Source organism: Nelumbo lutea, chromosome 6 (assembly GCF_056320005.1).
Source record: "Nelumbo lutea isolate HS-2025 chromosome 6, American lotus-T2T, whole genome shotgun sequence".
In the NCBI taxonomy this organism is placed as follows: Eukaryota; Viridiplantae; Streptophyta; class Magnoliopsida; order Proteales; family Nelumbonaceae; genus Nelumbo; species Nelumbo lutea.
In genome coordinates, this window is record NC_142689.1 from 54,910,601 (window position 1) to 54,929,265 (window position 18,665).

Genomic DNA, 18,665 nt, shown 5'->3' on the forward strand with positions numbered 1-18,665 from the left:
TATGAAACCGACCAACCCGATCAACTTGACCTGAGTTGGTCAATTTTCTAGTATTTGATGTCGACTTTGGTTCAAAGTTTTCCCAATTCAACCAGGTTGGATCATTTCACTTTGGCCATTTGTAAACTGACCAAAATCGAACAACTTAACCATGGATATATATATATAATATTTTATATTTTAAATATATTTTTTAATATGAAAAAGTGAGAAATTTCCCATATTTCTTAGTCTAAAATGTTTTATTTCATAAATCTAATTTTTAAATTTATTTTTTAATAATTGCACAATAATCTTTAAAATTAAATTTAACTTTTAAATTTTAATCTTTTGAACTAACTGAACTTTTATGAAAATCGACCCAAATCGATACAACTTGAGTGGGTCGGTTTTCACAAAAGGTCGGTTTGGTTGGCCAAATTGCCTATGGCCGGACTGAACCAACTCATGAACATTCAGAATTTTAGCTAAATTAATAGTCTTACCTCTCATAAATAACAATAGTTTAATCTCCAACAATTATTGAAATTTTATAGCGGAAATACACAATTATTGAAAATATATTGATAATGAAAAATATACAATAATTACAAACATTCAATAAGTACTAAAAATATATTAACTTAGCCAATAAATAGTATAATCTCAAATAATAGTTTAAGCTCTAATAAATATTCATCAATCAATAAGTTATAACAAAAAATACAATAAATACAATAAGTACAATGTATTAAATTTTAAAAAATAAATAATAGTAGTTTAATCTTCAATAATTATTCAACGTATTCTGTTAAAATAACAAAACAAAATAAATTTATACATAATCATTGAAAATACATCTATCACAAAAAATATTAATTTTAGTATATATAATTATATAATAAATACAGATTAAGAGTTTAAAATTATTATTAATAAATATTATTTTTTTGAAAGTTATTTTCTTGAATTATTACTTGATATAAGTGAAATTAGTTATTTACAATATTATGTACAAATATTAAATTATTACTAATTTCAACATTATGTTATAATTATTTTTCTAATTTTCATAATTATTTTTTAAACTTATTACACTAATTTCTTTATTTTAACTATTTAAAATCTAGTTATGTTAAATATTTTTTATTTAAATATTTAGTTATTTAAATACTTAAATAATATGTAAAATATTAATTATAATGATCTAATAATTATTAAACATGATTAATTAATTAAAATGATTGTTCCAAAAAAAAAAGAATATGATTGAATAAAATGGTTAAATAATTGGATTAATTAGCTTCATTAAGTTGCCTTAGATTTATTAACCAAATAAAGCTAATAATTTAATTTAAGTTAATTAAAATGTGATAGAAAATTAAAAACAATATTTAAGTACAAATTAATTGGATATGTATTACATGTATAAAATGTAATTGCCTATGTTAGCACTTCCTCTCCATCCTTCTACACTATTTATCTAAACTTACATCTTTTTTTTTTTTTAACATTAACTATAATTCTTTACTCTCATAAAATACTCAATTATCTAATGCTTCTACCTAAGATATCTCCACCTTCCTAAAATACTCATATCAAACTTATCATACAAGTATTGAATCTCAAACAAAATAATAGTTGCCCTGTAGTTAGGATTTTGCCGCACCTACTAATCCATAGGTTATTAAAAAGAAGAAAAAAACATAAATTGTTAATTACAAATTAAACATGATTTAATTTTCTAAATTGAATAAGAAACGAAAATCAAATTTATCATATAAGCATAAGTTGTAAATCTCAAATGAAATAATAAATGATGTGGACCATTCCTCTAGATAAAATATGGTGTCTCTTAAATCAAATAATAATCTATAAAAATGAAATAAAAAACTAAACTAAAATTCTAATATAGATGATTTAAAAGATTGAAATAGTTCAGATTATGACCCGTACTTAGCATGGGGTCATGCCTAACCTGTGTCATGACCCCGTAAATGATTATAGCCGAATTAATAATTAATTTATACATTAAATGATAATTAATAACAATATTAATTATTATAATTATTATTTCGGATACGAGCAATGAATATTTATATTAAAACTTATATTTAATTACATATTGATAATTAATTAATGATAAATATTGATGATTATTACTAATAATTAACATTAATTAAATCAGTTTGATTTTAAAACAAACCTAGTTAAATTAAATACGGATAATTAATAACATTATTAATAATAGTTATTTTATTTTCATATGAATTAATAATAATTAATTTATAATTATACAATTAATGTTAATTATAATTAACATTAATTAATTTAGTTTGTTTTTAAAACTAACCCGGTTTAATTAAATACTGATAATTAATAAAGATGTTAATAATTAATATTATTATTCTTAGTTAATAATTATTAAAATATTATTAAGTACATACATAATAAGAATAAATTAATTATTAATTCGGCTATAATCATTTAATATTTATATTAATTCATAAATATATAAGTAATGTTAATTATTAATATTGTTATTATCAATAATAATAATGAATAATAGTGTTATTATCCATTAATTAATTGATTTATAGTGAAAGTTAAATTATAAAACTTTCAATTATTCAACATTGTTAACTAAATTAATTATAAAAGCAATTATTATTTCATTAATTAACTATAACAAATTTATTACTTAATATGCACAAATTAAGTGCTTACATAATAAGAATATATTATTACTTAATAATAATAATATTATTATTATTATTGATTTTATAATTTTTAATATATTATTAATATATTAATAATATTGATTATTAATAAAATTGATGAGGGTGGATTTGGCCCTCCAATGATATTGTGACACATGGCACCTCAGAACAACTAGGTGACACCCGGAACCACTTTGGCAACAACTTGCCTTAGCCAAGTTGATGGTATCCCACCTGGTGGCCCAGGCGCAGCCTCGTGGCCTGGCCTTGGCGCGACCTGGCAGCTTGGCAGCTTAGCGCGACTTGGCCCTGGCGCAAGCTGGCAGCCTAGCACAGGCACGAACTGGCAGCCTGGCACAGGCATCGACCTGGTGACTTGCAAGATGTGCTCACCAACGAATTCGGCATGCATATCCAAACACTCCCACGTTCCTTGGAAGTTGGCCCACGTGTCGAACGATTCGAAGGGTGGTCAACGTGCATGGCGGTTACCTCCAGGAATCTCAACCACTTAGACGACCTCGCAGAAATCTCGAATATGGTGCATGAAGCCCACGCCAAAAATGCCTATATAAGGGCATCGACCCCAATGGCAAGTAGGCGAGTAAAAAAGTAAGCAAGTAGGCAAATTCTAGCTCTCATACTTCGTGATTTTTAGCTTGTAGTCTACTATGAGAGTATTGACTTAAGCATCAGAGCGACCTTGCCGGGTTAGCCACCCCGAGTCCTTTGACATTTGGTTCCTTGCAGGTCTCTAAAGAGCAATGAAGCTTATCAATCCAGCTCGTCATCAGGCAGTTCGGCACCTCACTGGCAGCTTGGTGCCTCACAAGCAGCTCGCCACCTGGTCAGCCCTGCACCTAGTCAGCCCGGCGCCTCACAAGCAGCTCGCCACCTGGTCAGCCCAGCACCTCATAGGCAGCTCGGCACCTGGTCATCCCGGCACCTCACAAGCAATTCGGCCTGGTCAACTTGACATCCAGGTCCTCATCCAGCAAAAGTTCTCCACTTCGGCCTCTGAGTCATCAACCACTTGGAAGCAGACCAAATGACAAGGTACTTAGCCAAAAATTGGCCATCACCAAAAATCGATTCATAAAAAATGTTGGTAATAGCAAACTTTATTTACTTAAAATTATTTGTTGAAATTACCCATTTTACTTCGAACTGATAATTAAATATTAATTTTAATTACTTAAAATTATTATTTACTGATAATAATGATACTTATTAACTCAGAATGATAATTAATAGCAAGTTTAATTATTATATTTATTAATTCAGATACAAGCATTGAATATTTATATTAATTAATGATAAATACTGATAATTATTACTAATAATTAACATTAATTAATTGAGTTTGGTTTTAAACCAAACCTGGTTAAATTAAATACTATAATTAATAGCACTATTAATAATAATATTCTTATGTTCATATTAATTAATAACAATTATTTTATAATTATACAAGTAATGTTAATTATTAAATGTTAATCATAATTAACATTAATTAAGTTAGTTTGTTTTTAAACCTAACCCGATTTAATTAAATATTGATAATTAATAAAGATGTTAATAATTAATATTATTATTCTCAGTTAATAATTAATAATAATAATAATAATTAATAGATTATTATTATTATTATTATTACTACTAACATTAATATTATTAATTAAAATATCATTAGTATTACTACTATTATTATTATTACTGGTTTTATAATTGTTATTGTATTATTAATATATTACTAAAATTATTATCAATAATTATTATTAATATTATTATTATTATCCAATATTTATTTGTTTTAGTGAAATTCAAATTATAAAACTTTCAATTATTCAATATTGTTAAACTAAATTGATTATAAATTCAATTATTATTAATTTTCTAATGAAGATTATGAATTCATAATAATAGGAATTGGAGATGATTTAGGAGAAAGTGGGGGAGATAGTTTAAGATAAATTTTAGGAGAGGAGATTGTTGGAAACGTGTGGGTAAAAGAGGGAGAGATTTTAGATAATTTTTCATGAGAAATGAGAGCATCTCATTGGTTCTTTAAAAAATGACATTGAATAAAAAATAAAAAATGAGAAAAAATGAGAAATTTTCTTCACCGCCTTGTTTGAATATATATACACACACACACACTAGTGAATGATCCTGTACTAAGTACGGGGAATTAGTAATGTTGAATTTACATATGGAATCAATAATGTTAAATTTATATTTATTATTATTTTAAATAATTATTAAAATTTTAAGAAATATTTATTTCAAAAAATAGCTTTTCAATAATTATTAAAATATGGATATTTTTCTTTTGTTATGATACGTAGAGGGTTAATGATTAATTGAAATTGATAGAATGTAAGTAGAAGTGGTTATATTCTGCATTTTTTAGGAATAGTGACAAGTTGTCGAAGCCCTCAAAATTAATGCTAGTCCCACAATAAAATTTTTGTAGTAATAGTGGTACTAGGTCGAATCTCACAGTGAGCTAGGGAATAATTTCTCAGTCGAATGAGTAATATAATGGAGTGGAAAAATTAAATAATTAAAATTTCTAAAAGAATAAGAAAGCAATAGCAAATTCAACTAACAAGATGTAATCAGTCTTACCGAATTCTGATTCAAGGGTTCTGGTTAATCAATTGGTCATCGATCATAAGTAGACTTCGGCAGTCTTGCAATTCAAGCATTTAACTTTAGATTTATTAAAATAGCCATAACAAACCTTGTGTTTTCCTAAATTAGCTGACCAAACCCAGCATTCGATCAACACTTATCACTAATCGATTGGGTATGATAGCGCTCCATATTAACTAGTGATAGCATTAAACTTTGTGAAAACAGTTAAACCAAAATAGCAATAATTGAGATAGCTGCAATTATCAAATCTTGTTCCATTGATTCTCTTTAGGTTAAAACATGTTAATACATTGGTCAAAGGCTATCATGAACAATTGACCCAGAAAGATATTAACCTAATTGCTACTTGTACCATTATTCGTGACAATTACGGATCACCAAACCATGGATAGCAGTAGGAAAATCAACATTAATTAATTTGCCAGACTAATTAACATTAACATCCATAGAGAATAAGCACAAGAATCAACAAATAGTTGAATTAAAAAGCAATAACTTGGATTAAATACAGAACCTCACGATGACACAATTGAACCTCTCCCCTTGAACTAGAAGAGAAAGCTTAGCTGCTCATGATTTTCGAATCCTCCAGGCTTTGCTTCTCAAAAGGCCGAACTGATCTTTCTTGATTGAGTTGCTTGATGCTTGATTGACAGACCGTTGGATTGATGCCTAAAGCTGGTCCACCCCCCCCTCGGCTCTCTTCGACTCCCTTTAGGAGATTAACTTTTAAAATTAGAAAGTCCTAATTTGATCTACTTCTATCCTATCCTATCTAGTAATTTCAATCTTTTATTTTTTTAGGATTACAATTGAAATTTAAATCTAATAGGATTCTTCATTCTTGAATTCGAGTTGAGCTTCTTTAATAACTTGGGCCGCTATAGGATTCTTTTGCGAATTTGGGCTTCAGTTGTGGGCTGGGCTTTACTACGAAATTGTTGGGTCCGATTTTGACCTCGATGCAAACCGAATCTGTCAAAACCCAAAACATGAGAGTTGTGGGCATTTCCCTTATATTTTCAGTGCATCTTGAATCATCCAAATCGGAATCCAGGATCGAGAGTTAATCCCAAATTACTGAATAGTGCTGAAACTGTGCAAAATCATCCAATTAGCCTTATTTTCTTCAAATCGCCTTCTTGCTTGCCCTGAATCGAAATACAAGAGTAATGAGTCCAATTGAGTGCTAAATTAATGTAAATGAATGAATATTTAGGGATAAAAATATGATACTTTTTATTCTCATCAAATATATTGAAAATGGTGGTAGTGGGTTATGAACTTTAGCAACAACTTCTCAGAAAATGCCACATGTCTAGCTTTATAGAAAAAATGAAAATGACATGTGCCTAAATGGTGGGGAGTTGTAGCCTGGTAGTATGAATTTTTCAAAAATTGCTACTTGTCTAGCTTTTACAAAATGAGAAAGCCACTTGCATGAATGGTGATAGTGTGTCATACGTGTAAATTTGAAAAAACCACGTATATGAATGATGGGCATGGTAGGGTGAAAGCCTTGCTCAGTTTGGTTTATGGGAAGATGTAAAATATACTCTTCAATTGTTTGGTTTTATACATGAGAAAATAATAATAAAACACTATTTCAAGGAGAAGAGAAGAGAAGGTGAGAGAAAAGAAAACACAGTGTCTGCGACTGTATCTATGAACCCAAAAGAAGAAAGAGAAGAAGAGAGGAGAGAGAGAGGGAGTGGCTAAGAGGGGTGTTTCTAGGTTCGTGTTTGCGAACCCAAGAAGAAAGAGAAGAAGAGAGGAGGAAGGGAGGAAGGGAGTGGCTAAGAGGGGTGTTTCTAGGTTCGAATGGGGATGGATACCGTCGTCACTGTCTCATCTAAAGAGAGAATGAGTGGTTTCTTTCATTTTTCCATTGGGGTCGCATGGTTTTGGTGCGACCCAAAATCCATGATTTCTAATATCCCACACTTTTTTCACCCCATCCCCTTCTTTCCCTCAAACAAAATATGAGAAAAGACTATATTTTTTGGGATCAGATATCCTATTCTCAACTTTCGCACCTTATAAGTGAGTGTGAGGTGAGAGAGAGGGTAGAATCGGAGGACAGCGGCCGGCCGTCCCGGCGTCCCCCATGCGAACGTTACCGGTTACCCCAGTGGTCATGGGTCATGGGCCAAAGCGTCTTGTCATTGTCAGCTTCTTCTGTTGTCGCATCTCAATTTCTTTTCAAGCATTAAATGTTTGCCACATGGGCTTACCACCGGAACTCCTTATCCGCTGAAATCCCATATCTCCATCCTCGAATTCCCTAATGGCTGTTTATTTCGCAATCTTGGAAGATTTTCGAAACCAAAATCTCCTTACCAAATGGCCGCAACAACCCAATCTTTTGCCAATATCATTATCACAAAGCCTCTTTGCTGCTCAACTCCTCGGGTTCACGGCTTTTTTACTTCCCAACACCCAGTCTCTACTTCATTCGCGTCTGTGAGCTTTAAGTTCTTCCCACAAAAGCTACAAAATATCCAGCTTAAAGGAATTCAATTGAGGAAGCTCAGACCTACAAATGCTTCTGCTGCTGAAACGCCTTCATCAGAAAATGCTGAAAAATGGCTTCTTGAACCTGTAGGTCCGTTTACTGTCCTCTTTTCCATAGAATTGCTACATGGGTATGACAGAAAAAATGCACAATCTTAAATTTGATACTTGTGGATGTGGCCGAGATGAGGAAAAAGTTTTTTGGATATGTCTGTATTTGCCACAGGCCACATGACATATTCATCGCCACGCCATCGCCGATTCCTATGCTTTGAGATGAGTAAAAGGTTGAAACTGTAGCAAGCGTTTTTGTTTCCTATCTGGGGTTGTCTTTATATTCTGTTATTTTCAGCAAGCAACTGAATTGTTGAAGGTTAATTTTATTCATATTCCTGTGAAACAAGTGGAAAAGAGAAAAAGGGTCAATTACTCCAGTTTAAATAGATCACAATGAGTTCTATTTGAAATTTTGTATCTTCTTGAATTTCGTTTACATTTCCACCCAATATTTTTTGAGCATTTTCTCCAGGCCCGCTTATTAGATGGAATAAAGAGATGCGCGCCATCATAATTACATATTATTGTTGTTCAATGAATATCTCCTTCAGATTTTTGTTTTCATACTCCAACATGTCTGTAGCACATTATAGCAATCGTACGATCTAGTTTTTACATGGGATCATGGTTCTGTTTTTCTTTTTCATAGCGACTAATGTGGAACAAGTTCTGAATTTGTCATGTTTATGTGGTGCATATTTAGAAGTTGTAGTTAAGAACAATCTTTTCCTTGTAGAATCCCCTTTATAAGTTAACAATCTTTTCCTTGTAGAATCCCCTTTAGAAGTTAACAGTCTTTTCCTTGTAGAGCCCACCTAAATTTTGATGGATGAAGCTTGGGCAAATTGGGCCTTCAGAGATAGGATGGGTGTTGAGAGATGACCAAGAAAATTTTGTAGTAGTATTCCCTGGACCTATAGAGGTTGATACCATGATAAGAGCAAAGCTCTTAGCTTCTCTACAGGGTGGCTAGGATACTGAACTGTTTGAACTTGGTGGACTTGTTTTTGAAGAATAAAGATAAAAAATTTCATTAAAAGATAAAGAAGCATTACAATCCAGGTGGCTGTCAACTGTCAAGGTGACACCAATGTTTTAAAACGCGGAAGCGTGTTGGGAGGCATTCCACTACCTAGAGGAGTGAGGTGTAGTTCAGAACATAAGAGGTGTAAGCCTCCCGAACACAAGGAGGCGTAAGGAGGAGGAAGGGGGATCTCATTTTTCTTTATTTTTAATAAAAATCTTTTATATCAAGAAGAATGAAGCTGCATAGCACTAGTTGAAAGGGGGCTGGGGCCCCCAACTGAAGGGGTCTAGGGGCTCTGCCCCCTGCCCACTTTATTTCCCCTTATCTTCTCTTCCCTTCCCTTTCCTTTCATTTTCTTTCTTTTTCTCCATTTTTTTCTTCTCTTTCTTTCTTTTTCTTTTCTTTTCCTTTCCTTTCCTTTCCTTTTTTTTTTCTTTTATTCTGTCTTTTTATATGAGGTGTGCATGAGGTGCATGAGGCATACGCCTCTAGCACGCCTCATGAAAAAAGCGTATGAGGCGTACACCTTAGAGGTGTCAATGCCTCTGGCGTATGCCTCAGGGCATTTTGGGGGCGAGGAGTCACACCTCCAGGTGTACGCCTCCCACGCCTTTTAAAACACTGGATGGCACACCAATAATGCTCTAATCAATGAGAACACTTTCAGCATTACATGTTTGAATTTCAACCCCAAATCTGCTCTATCAATTTGAGCAAAAACTGGAAGGATCCAAACCCAGTTTGTCACTAGTTTTCCAATTGAAGCAACGTGACACTCAATACTCTTGAACTTATTCTCCAATGTCCTTCTGTTTCTTTCATTCCAGATGATCCAACAAACTGCAAAAGGGATGCAGCTCCAGACTATCCTAGCCTTCTCACTTCCTCTGAATCTTGGCCAAGATGAAAAGATTTCAGCAGTGTTGCTTGGCTGAAAAACTCTAACCCCAAAAAGTGAAGCTTTCCATGCTGCCTCCTCTTCCATCTTGCACATATAATAGAAGCTTGCCATGCTGAAGCCCCTATTCTTCAAGTGGTCTGCTGTTAAAATGCTGTCTAGGGAAACCAGCCATGCAAAAGCTTCCACCCTTGGTGGGACTGGATTTCCCCCACACCTTCTGCCTGTACTGTGGTCATATGATCTCTAATAAGGGTCAAGTAGAAGGATTTTTTTTTTTTGATCAATAAGTCAAGTAGAAGGATTTCACTGAAAATTTTCCATCCATGCTCTCCTTCTACCATAGGCAATTCCTAGATGAGGTTGAAATGTTGGACTGCTCCAATCTTTCCAGTAATAAAATACATTCTTCCAGTTCTTGATCCCTCAGTGGCCTTCTAAATCTTGGGCACCATACCACCTGATCACCTCTGACTTCATGTCATTGATCGATCCTTAGATGGTGTTAGACAGCCTATACAACCTTGGGCACACCTCACACAGCTTCTCTACTCCATTCCACTCCCCTCCCCAAATCTAACTCTAGCACCTTTTGCGAATCTGACCAAACTCCTAAAATTCGGATTAAACTTAATTATACCTTTCCATACACTCACCCCATAAGAATTAGACACCTCAATTGATTTCCACCCAAACCTCACCAGCCCATACTTCCCTATCACCATCCTCCTCCGAAGAGAATCCCTCTCCCTCTCCAGCCTAAACCTCCAAAGCCATTTTCTCAAAAGTGTCTTGTTGAAAATTGTTAGCGTAGGGGTATTTCTGTCTTTATACCTTGATTGATGTTGCTGATCTGTAATGTTGTGTTGAAACATGTGCTCTTAACTTAAGTAAGGGCACATAGGCCTTTTCAGTTATGTTTTAATAATAATATAAATACTTACTGGCCGACTGGGAGAAGTCATGTTGACTCTTTCAGTTCGAACCATAATTCTCTCTTCTCTCTTCTCTCTTTCTCTCTTTCTCTCTTTCTCTATCACTCTTTCTTCTTCTACATAACTGAACTTAGTCAGGCCGAACTCTAAGGCAGACCTAAATTCCAACATGGTATCAGAGCAGGTTAAATTTGCCTAGATTTCTGCTTGCCTAGGGTTCATTCTCTGTGCACCCTATCTAGGGTTTTCCTCTTTTTTTTTTTTTTTTTTTCTGTGTTCGATTGGAGATAAGGGAAAGGGCTGAAAAGGAGTGATCGCCCTCTTCCCTTGGGGGTCTCTATGCCTCCAGTCAGGTCGTATGTGGTCGGTTGCTGTGATTTTTGAGATCGCCCTCTCCTAGTAGAGGAAGAATAGAGGGCCGAACTGTGTGTGGCTGTTGTGTGTGGACTGCTCTCCTGCTCGCATGGGTGTTACTTCAGCGATAATGTAAGAGATTTCAGTTCTTGATATCTGTTATGGATTAAATAGGAGGCGTTTTCAGACCATTTGCTAGTGTTTCGGCCAGTAAGTGCTAGGGTTTATGCTGGTTTCTTTGTGCATGTTGAAGGAAGAGATATGATCATATAGTGGTGAGATTTCAGGTAGTTGTAGGAGCAGGGTTTGTGGTGTAAAGAGCACACATTCCAGCAACAATTAGTGCTGCAATCAGTGTGACAGGTGTGACCTAGTGGTGTGTAGTGTGCAAATCTCAGTGATAATAGAATTCAGCAAGTGTGCAGAATTGGTGATAACATAATGGGAGACAGTAATGATTATAAACCTAGTGCGATGGTGCCTACAGACTACCTGAATATTCAGATGACCTCCATTAAGTTAAATGGAGAGAATTATGTGCCTTGGGCTAAATCCGTTGAAGTCTTTCTAAAGGCAAAGAAGAAGGTAAAACATATCAGAGAGGAGAAACCCTCCTCTGACTCTCACGAGTATGAAGATTGGAAGCAAGATGACGCTCAGATCATCACATGGTTGTGGAACAGTATGGAACCCAGGATTAGTGTGAACTTCATGTTCCTTGATACTGCCAAAGACGTGTGGGACCATGCGAAAAAAATTGTATTCGGAGCATGACAAGACAACCAGAGTTTATCAGCTTTATGAAGAGTACTTTAATCTGCAATTGGGCAATCAGAGTCTTGAGGAGTACTATGCCAACATGAGGAACATACGTAATGAGTTGAATGTCTATCATCCTCTCACTTCTGATGTCAAGATTCAGCAACAACAGAGAGAGCAGCTTGATGTGACTAGATTTTTGGTGGGACTAAAGTCTGAATATGAACCAGTACGGGCTCAGATATTAGGGAGATCAGCTCTTCTGTCCCTAGAAGAGGTATTTGCTCGACTTCGGAGGATTTCTATCGGATCTACTGAGAACTCTAATATCTTAGATAGGTTTGCCTTTGCTACATCGAGAGGCCGTGGTGGTAGAGGTGAAGCTCAGGGAGCTCAGTCTGGCCGTGGTGTTGGTAGTGGTTCTGCATATGGCCGATGTGGCAATGGTGGGTCTACTTATAATCGTGGTGGTGGTCGTACTGGGAGCAGAGATTTAGGGGGAGCCCGTGGTAGTGGACGTAGCTCAGGCCTGAGGAAGTGCACTCATTGTGATATGGATGAACATACCATCAACTATTGTTATGATTTACATGGTCCTCCCTCAACTTGGGCCAATCATGCCGCGACCGGTGACTCAAGTTCCAGCTTTAAACAGGAGAATCATTCATCTGACTAGTTGCCTCCTACATCCATAGATGGTCCCATGAAGGAGATGGTGAGTGTTCCCCGTGATGAATATGAGAGGTTTATCCAATCACAGCAGAACACGACGACTTTTGCTCACTCAGGTATGGCTTGTTTGTCATCTACACCCAATCCCTGGATCATTCACTTTGGAGCCTCCGATCACATGACTGGAACTCCAGGTGTTTTTTCCTCCTTATCTCATTGCTCAACATCACAATCTATCGCCCTTGCTAATGGTTCCACATCCTCAATTTGTGGTGTTGGTAATGTTGACCTAGATCTTGTATCCCTCTCATCAGTTCTGTATATTTCTAAATTGCCTTTTAACCTTATGTCTGTTAGTAAGCTGACCAAATCACTTAACTTCTCCATTACCTTTTATCCTTCTATGTGTGTCTTTTAGGATCTCAAGATGGGGATGAAGATTGGTGGAGGGCATGAAGCAGGTGGACCGTATTATCTTGACGGTGGTGGTGGTAGAACTTTAACAGCTTTCCAGTCATCTCTTTCTCCTATCCAGTGGCACTGCCGATTTGGTCATCCGTCGCTCAAAGTCTTGAAGTCCTTGGTTCCGTCCTTGAGTCAGCTTTCTGTTTTGGATTGTGAGTCGTGTCAGTTTGGGAAACACCATCGTGTTCCCTTTAGTTCTAGGGTTGATAACCGTGTGTCGAGTCATTTTTCTTTAGTTCATTCAGATGTTTGGGGTCCTTGTAAAGTGATGTCATATAATGGATACATATATTTTGTCATTTTTGTGGATGATTTTTCAAGGATGACGTGGCTCTATTTAATGAAAGAAAGAAGTGAATTGTTTACCATTTTTCAAAAATTTTATGTGAAATTCGTAACCAATTTGGTACCACCATCAAAGTTTTTCGTTCTGATAATGGCTGCGAATATTTATCCTCATCATTTCAGGAATACTTGGACCAACATAACATTATACATCAGACCTCGTGTACCTACACCCCATAACAAAACGAGGTGGCTAAGAGAAAGAATCGCTATCTCCTTGAAACAACAAGATCTCTAATGCATCACATGCATGTTCCCAAACCTTTTTGGAGTGATGTAGTGCTTACCTCTTGTTTTCTGATTAATCGGATGCCCACGTTCATCCTTGATGGTCAGTCTTCGTTTTAGGTCTTGTTTCCCTCTTTGTCTCCGTTCCCTCTTACGCCGAGAGTTTTTGGGTGTGTCTGTTTTGTCCATAATCTGGGTCCTGGGAACGAAAAGTTTGATGCCCGTTCTCTCAAGTGCATCTTCCTTGGCTATTCTCGGACCCAGAAAGGGTATAGGTGTTACCATCCTGGTTCCCGACGGTCCTTTGTGTGTGCTGATGTCAGTTTCTTTGAGTCTACTCTGTTCTTTTTGGGGTATGGTGATGCTTCTTCCTCCTCATCACCTCCTCCCCTTCCACTTCCCGTTGTCGATCCTCCTCCCTTTATCCCAGTTGTGACCAAATCCATGCCTCCGATGCCACCACCTGTTGAGCGCCCACCTATCCGTCATGTGTATACACATCGCCCACGTGCACCGGCTACTATTCCTCCGGCTACATCTCCGTCGACGGATCTGACACCAGAACCCCACCTGGCATCTGAGATTGATCTACCCATTGCTTTGCAGAAAGGTAAACATACTTGTTTGCTGAAATAGGGCTGTCGAATGAGAGAAGAAGAGGAAGAAGAAGAAGAAGATATGAGATGGGCGGCAGAATAATCCTCAGCCAGCCCTAATCTACTATAAATAAGGACATTACATAATGTTACATGAATAGACAAGAATGCCCCTGATTAGTGATGGGACACCTAGTCAAAATAAACACTAAATAAGATTAGGCCCAGTAACTAAGGCCCAATAACTAAAGACTTAAGACCCAACAAAGATAAACATACAAATTAAGACAACCGAACCAACACTCCCCCTCAAGCTAAGCATGGATGTCAATCATGTTTAGCTTGCCAAGTAAGTCCACGAATTTCATTGTAGCTAGCCCTTTAGTCAGAACATCTGCAATCTGCATCTCGGAGGGAGTATAAGGAATGCAGAGTTCTCCTGAGACAATTCATTCTCTAACAAAGTGACGGTCTATCTCAACATGTTTCGTTCTATCATGTTGCACTTGGTTATTTGCAATGTTGATGGCAGCCTTGTTGTCACAGTACAACCTGAGAGGACACTCAATCTTTATTCCAAGTTCACCAAGCAGGATCTTAAGCCATAAAAGGTCAGCAACACCATGAGCCATGGCTCGGTATTCGGCCTCTGCACTAGATCTAGCAACCACATTCTGTTTTTTACTCCTCCATGTAACTAAATTTCCTCCAACAATGGTGCAGTACCCAGAAGTAGACTTCCTGTCCCCAACAGTACCAGCCCAATCTGCATCAATATATCCTTCAACTTCAATTTTACTGTTTTTCCTGAACAGAATCCCTTTCCCCGGGCATGACTTCAAATATCTGAGGATCCTTTCCACAGCTTTCATGTGAGGAATTTTAGGAGTGTGCATGAACTGACTGACAACATGTACATCATAAGCAATGTTAGGGCGAGTGTGGGATAGGTAAATCAACTTCGCCACTAGCTTTTGGCATATTTCCTTATCAAGGTAGTCCTCTCCTACTGACTCCTGTAGACCATGATTCTGTTCTATTGGAGTATCTGCTGGCCTACACCCCATCATGCCTGTCTCCTGAAGAAGATCAATGATGTATTTCCGCTGACATATATAGATGCCCTCTTTGGACCTTGCAACTTCAATCCCAAGAAAGTATCTCAGTTGGCCCAGGTCTTTGATATCAAATTCAGCAACCAAAACCTCCTTTAGTCTTTTAATCTCTTCCTGATCATCCCCTGTAATTACCATATCATCCACATAGACAATAAGTGCCGTAAGTTTGCCATTTCCCTTCCTTATGAATAGGGTATGATCTGCCCCACTTTGAGTGTAACCCCCTTTCTTCATGACCCCACATAGCTTCTCAAACCAAGCTCGAGGGGACTGCTTAAGGCCGTATAAGGCTTTTTTCAGTCTACATACCTTCTTGCCAAAACCATAACCTAGTGGAGGATCCATGAACACCTCTTCATGCAAGTCGCCATTCAAGAAAGCGTTCTTCACGTCCAACTGATGTAGCTTCCATGAGAAATTTGCAGCTAATGATAATAGAACTCGGATTGTGTTGAGTTTTGCCACCGGAGCAAAAGTTTCTTTGTAGTCAATCCCTTCTTTTTGAGTAAACCCTTTTGCTACCAGTCTAGCCTTGTACCTCTCAATGGATCCGTCCTCCCTATGCTTCACAGTGAACACCCACTTGCATCCAACAGTGCCTTTTCCTTCTGGTAGATCCACTAATTCCCAAGTCCTTGCTTTCATTAAGGCCTTCATTTCTTCGTCCATAGCCTCTTTTCATTTTGGGTCAGATACTGTCTCAGAATACCTGGTAGGAACATGCACAGAAGAGAGAGCAAACACAAAAGAACAATAGCGAGGACAGAAATGTGAGTAAGACACAAAATCAGCAATGGGGTGTCTGTTAGTACAAGAACGAGTAGACTTACGAAGGGCAATAGGAAGATCCAAGTCAGAGGAACTGATAGGATTACCTTGAGTTTCTGAGACAGGTTGATCCGAGTCCAATTGGTTGCTGTCATGAGTTAGAGGACCCTTCTTTTGTTGTAGGTGATTCTGATATTTCTTTGCAGTCTGCTGGAGTCTTTAGTAATATTTGCAACATCACTAGTAGTAGCTGGTACAATGGGAGCCTCACTAGATTCACCTGGGATACTACAACTAGGTGGATCAGGAGGAGAAGATGGAAGGCCTGAGGTTGAGAGAGGTACAAAGAATGGGGAAACAGAAGAATCCTCTTCCATCCCACTAGTCTCCCCCTGAAGAGGATTCTGGGAAGAATGAAAATAGGATTGAGACTCAAAGAATACCACATCCTTTGTGACATATTTTTTCTTGGTGACTGGATCATAACACTTGTATCCCTTCTGAATTGGGGAGTACCCCAAAAGGATTCCCTTTGTAGCCCTAGGATCCAATTTGGTCTTCTTCGGATCCTTGACATGTATAAAGCATGCACAACCAAAGACTCTCGGTGGAAGAGAAAAGTCAGAAAGATGAGGGCAAAGAATAGAGAAAGGAGTTTTCATCCCCAATACCTTAGATGGCATTCGATTTATCAGATATGATGCAGTAAGGATTGCTTGAGACCAATAGTTTTTTGGAACTTTGTGCTGAAATAGTAAGGCTCGAGCAGTCTCCAATAGGTGCCTATTCTTGCGCTCACCAACCCCATTCTGTTGGGGGGTACTAGCACAAGATGACTGATGAATCATTCCAGCATCCTCCATAAACAGATTCAAGGACCTTTCAAAGTATTCTACAACATTATCTGACCTGAATTGTTTGACCTTCGTACCAAATTGTGTTTCAATCATTTTGCAAAATGTCATGGTTACCCGCGACACTTCTTCTCGTGCTTTTAATAAGTAGATCCATGTGCATCGAGAATAGTGATCAACAAAACTGATAAAGTATCGAAAGCCATCAACAGAAATAATAGGAGATGGGCCCCAAACATCAGAGTGGACTAAGTCAAAAGAAGCTCGAATTTCATTACTCGAAGTTGAATAAACAGTTTTACATTGCTTTGATAGTTGACAAACTTCACAAACTAACTCTTGACTTGAAACACCTTTGAATAATTCTGGAAACAACACTTCCAAAGATGAAAAAGGTAAATGACCTAGCCTAGCATGCAACAAATGTAACCTAGCTATTGACTCCACATTGGACTGACTACAAGTAGCAGATGTTTGCAAGGCCGAACTGATGTCTGCATCAAGGTAGTAGAGACCTTCACACTCATGATCGCTCCCAATGTTCTCTTCGTCAATCTGTCCTGAAAGACACAATGAGTAGGAAAAAAGGTTATGCTACAATTCAAATTTTTGGTAAGCTTTGAAACAGATAAGAGATTTGAAGAAAGATTGGGAACATGCAAGACATATTTGAGTGAGAGGTCCTTGCTTAGGTCAACCACTCCTTTCCCAGAGATGGTAGAAAGAGAACCATCAGCAACCCTCATTTTATCTTGACCAAACATTAAATGATAGGAAGAAAATAGAGAAGACATGTGTGTCATGTGGTCAGTTGCACCAGAATCAATAATCCAAGAGGCAGGATCAATAGTACTAGTTGCACTAAAGGCAGAGACAATACCTGATTTGGCAAGGGAGGAGGATGGAAGAGAGTTGGTCCTTAGACGGGCTAGGGCCCGGCTAAGTACCTCTACCTCATCGGCAGTAAAACCCAAGGACCCGGTTCGGGGGAATTAGTAGTCTGTCCCATGGAAGAGGAAGTAACTGTAGATGAGTGTTTTGAGCCATCATCACTTTGACCCATAGCCAGATTCAAACTTGCAGATTGACCATTCAGATGCTTCTTATCTTTCCTCAATGCAGCTGGCTTCAGATGCGGATGGAGAACCCAACAGGTCTCTTTCACATGCCTTTCCCCTCCACAGTGGGTGCACTTCAGATGTCTCTTGTCAGAGTGCCTGTTTCCCCTTTGATTTGTAGAGATTAGGGCCGAATGCTCCACAGACTGTTCAACTAGTTTCGTTTGAGTATCAACCTGCATTTCTTTTCTTCTCACCTCCTCATTCCTCACAAGGTAGTAAACATGATGTAAGTCTGGCATTTCATCCCTTCCCAGAATTTGGGACCTTATGCTCTCATATATAGGATCTAAGCCAGCCAGAAACTTAAATGCTCTACCCTCTTCAATTTGTTTGTCATGCTTTTCCTTGTCTCCGGCACTCTCCCAATCAATAATAAGGTGGTGATCTAACTCTTCCCATAGTCCTTCTAGTGTAGCAAAATATGTTGCAACACTCATATCTCCTTGCCTCAAGGCAGCAATGTCTTGATTCAGTTTGTAAATTCTGGCATTATTCTTTTTCTGCCCATAGGTTTTAGAAACTTTTTCCCATATCTTGGCAGCCGTGGAGAAATGTTGAACAGTCCTAGCTACTCTTGGAGTCATTGAGGCAAGT

The 18,665-nt window shown here is 37.0% G+C and overlaps 1 protein-coding gene across 2 annotated transcripts in view; it reads left to right on the forward strand.

Annotated features, from left to right (window-relative positions):
• The first annotated feature begins 6,963 nt into the window (after nt 1-6,963).
• The window catches only part of LOC148848951 (SMAD/FHA domain-containing protein), a 66,150-nt gene continuing 54,448 nt past the window's right edge, over nt 6,964-18,665 (forward strand). Inside the window, exon 1 of one of the 2 annotated variants that reach the window (XM_088950534.1) lies at nt 6,964-7,965. In XM_088950534.1, coding sequence (XP_088806660.1) covers nt 7,704-7,965 — 262 coding nt within the window. In that variant the 5' untranslated portion in view covers nt 6,964-7,703. The remainder of the gene's footprint in view (nt 7,966-18,665) is intronic. The other variant, XM_088950535.1, reaches the window with a different exon arrangement.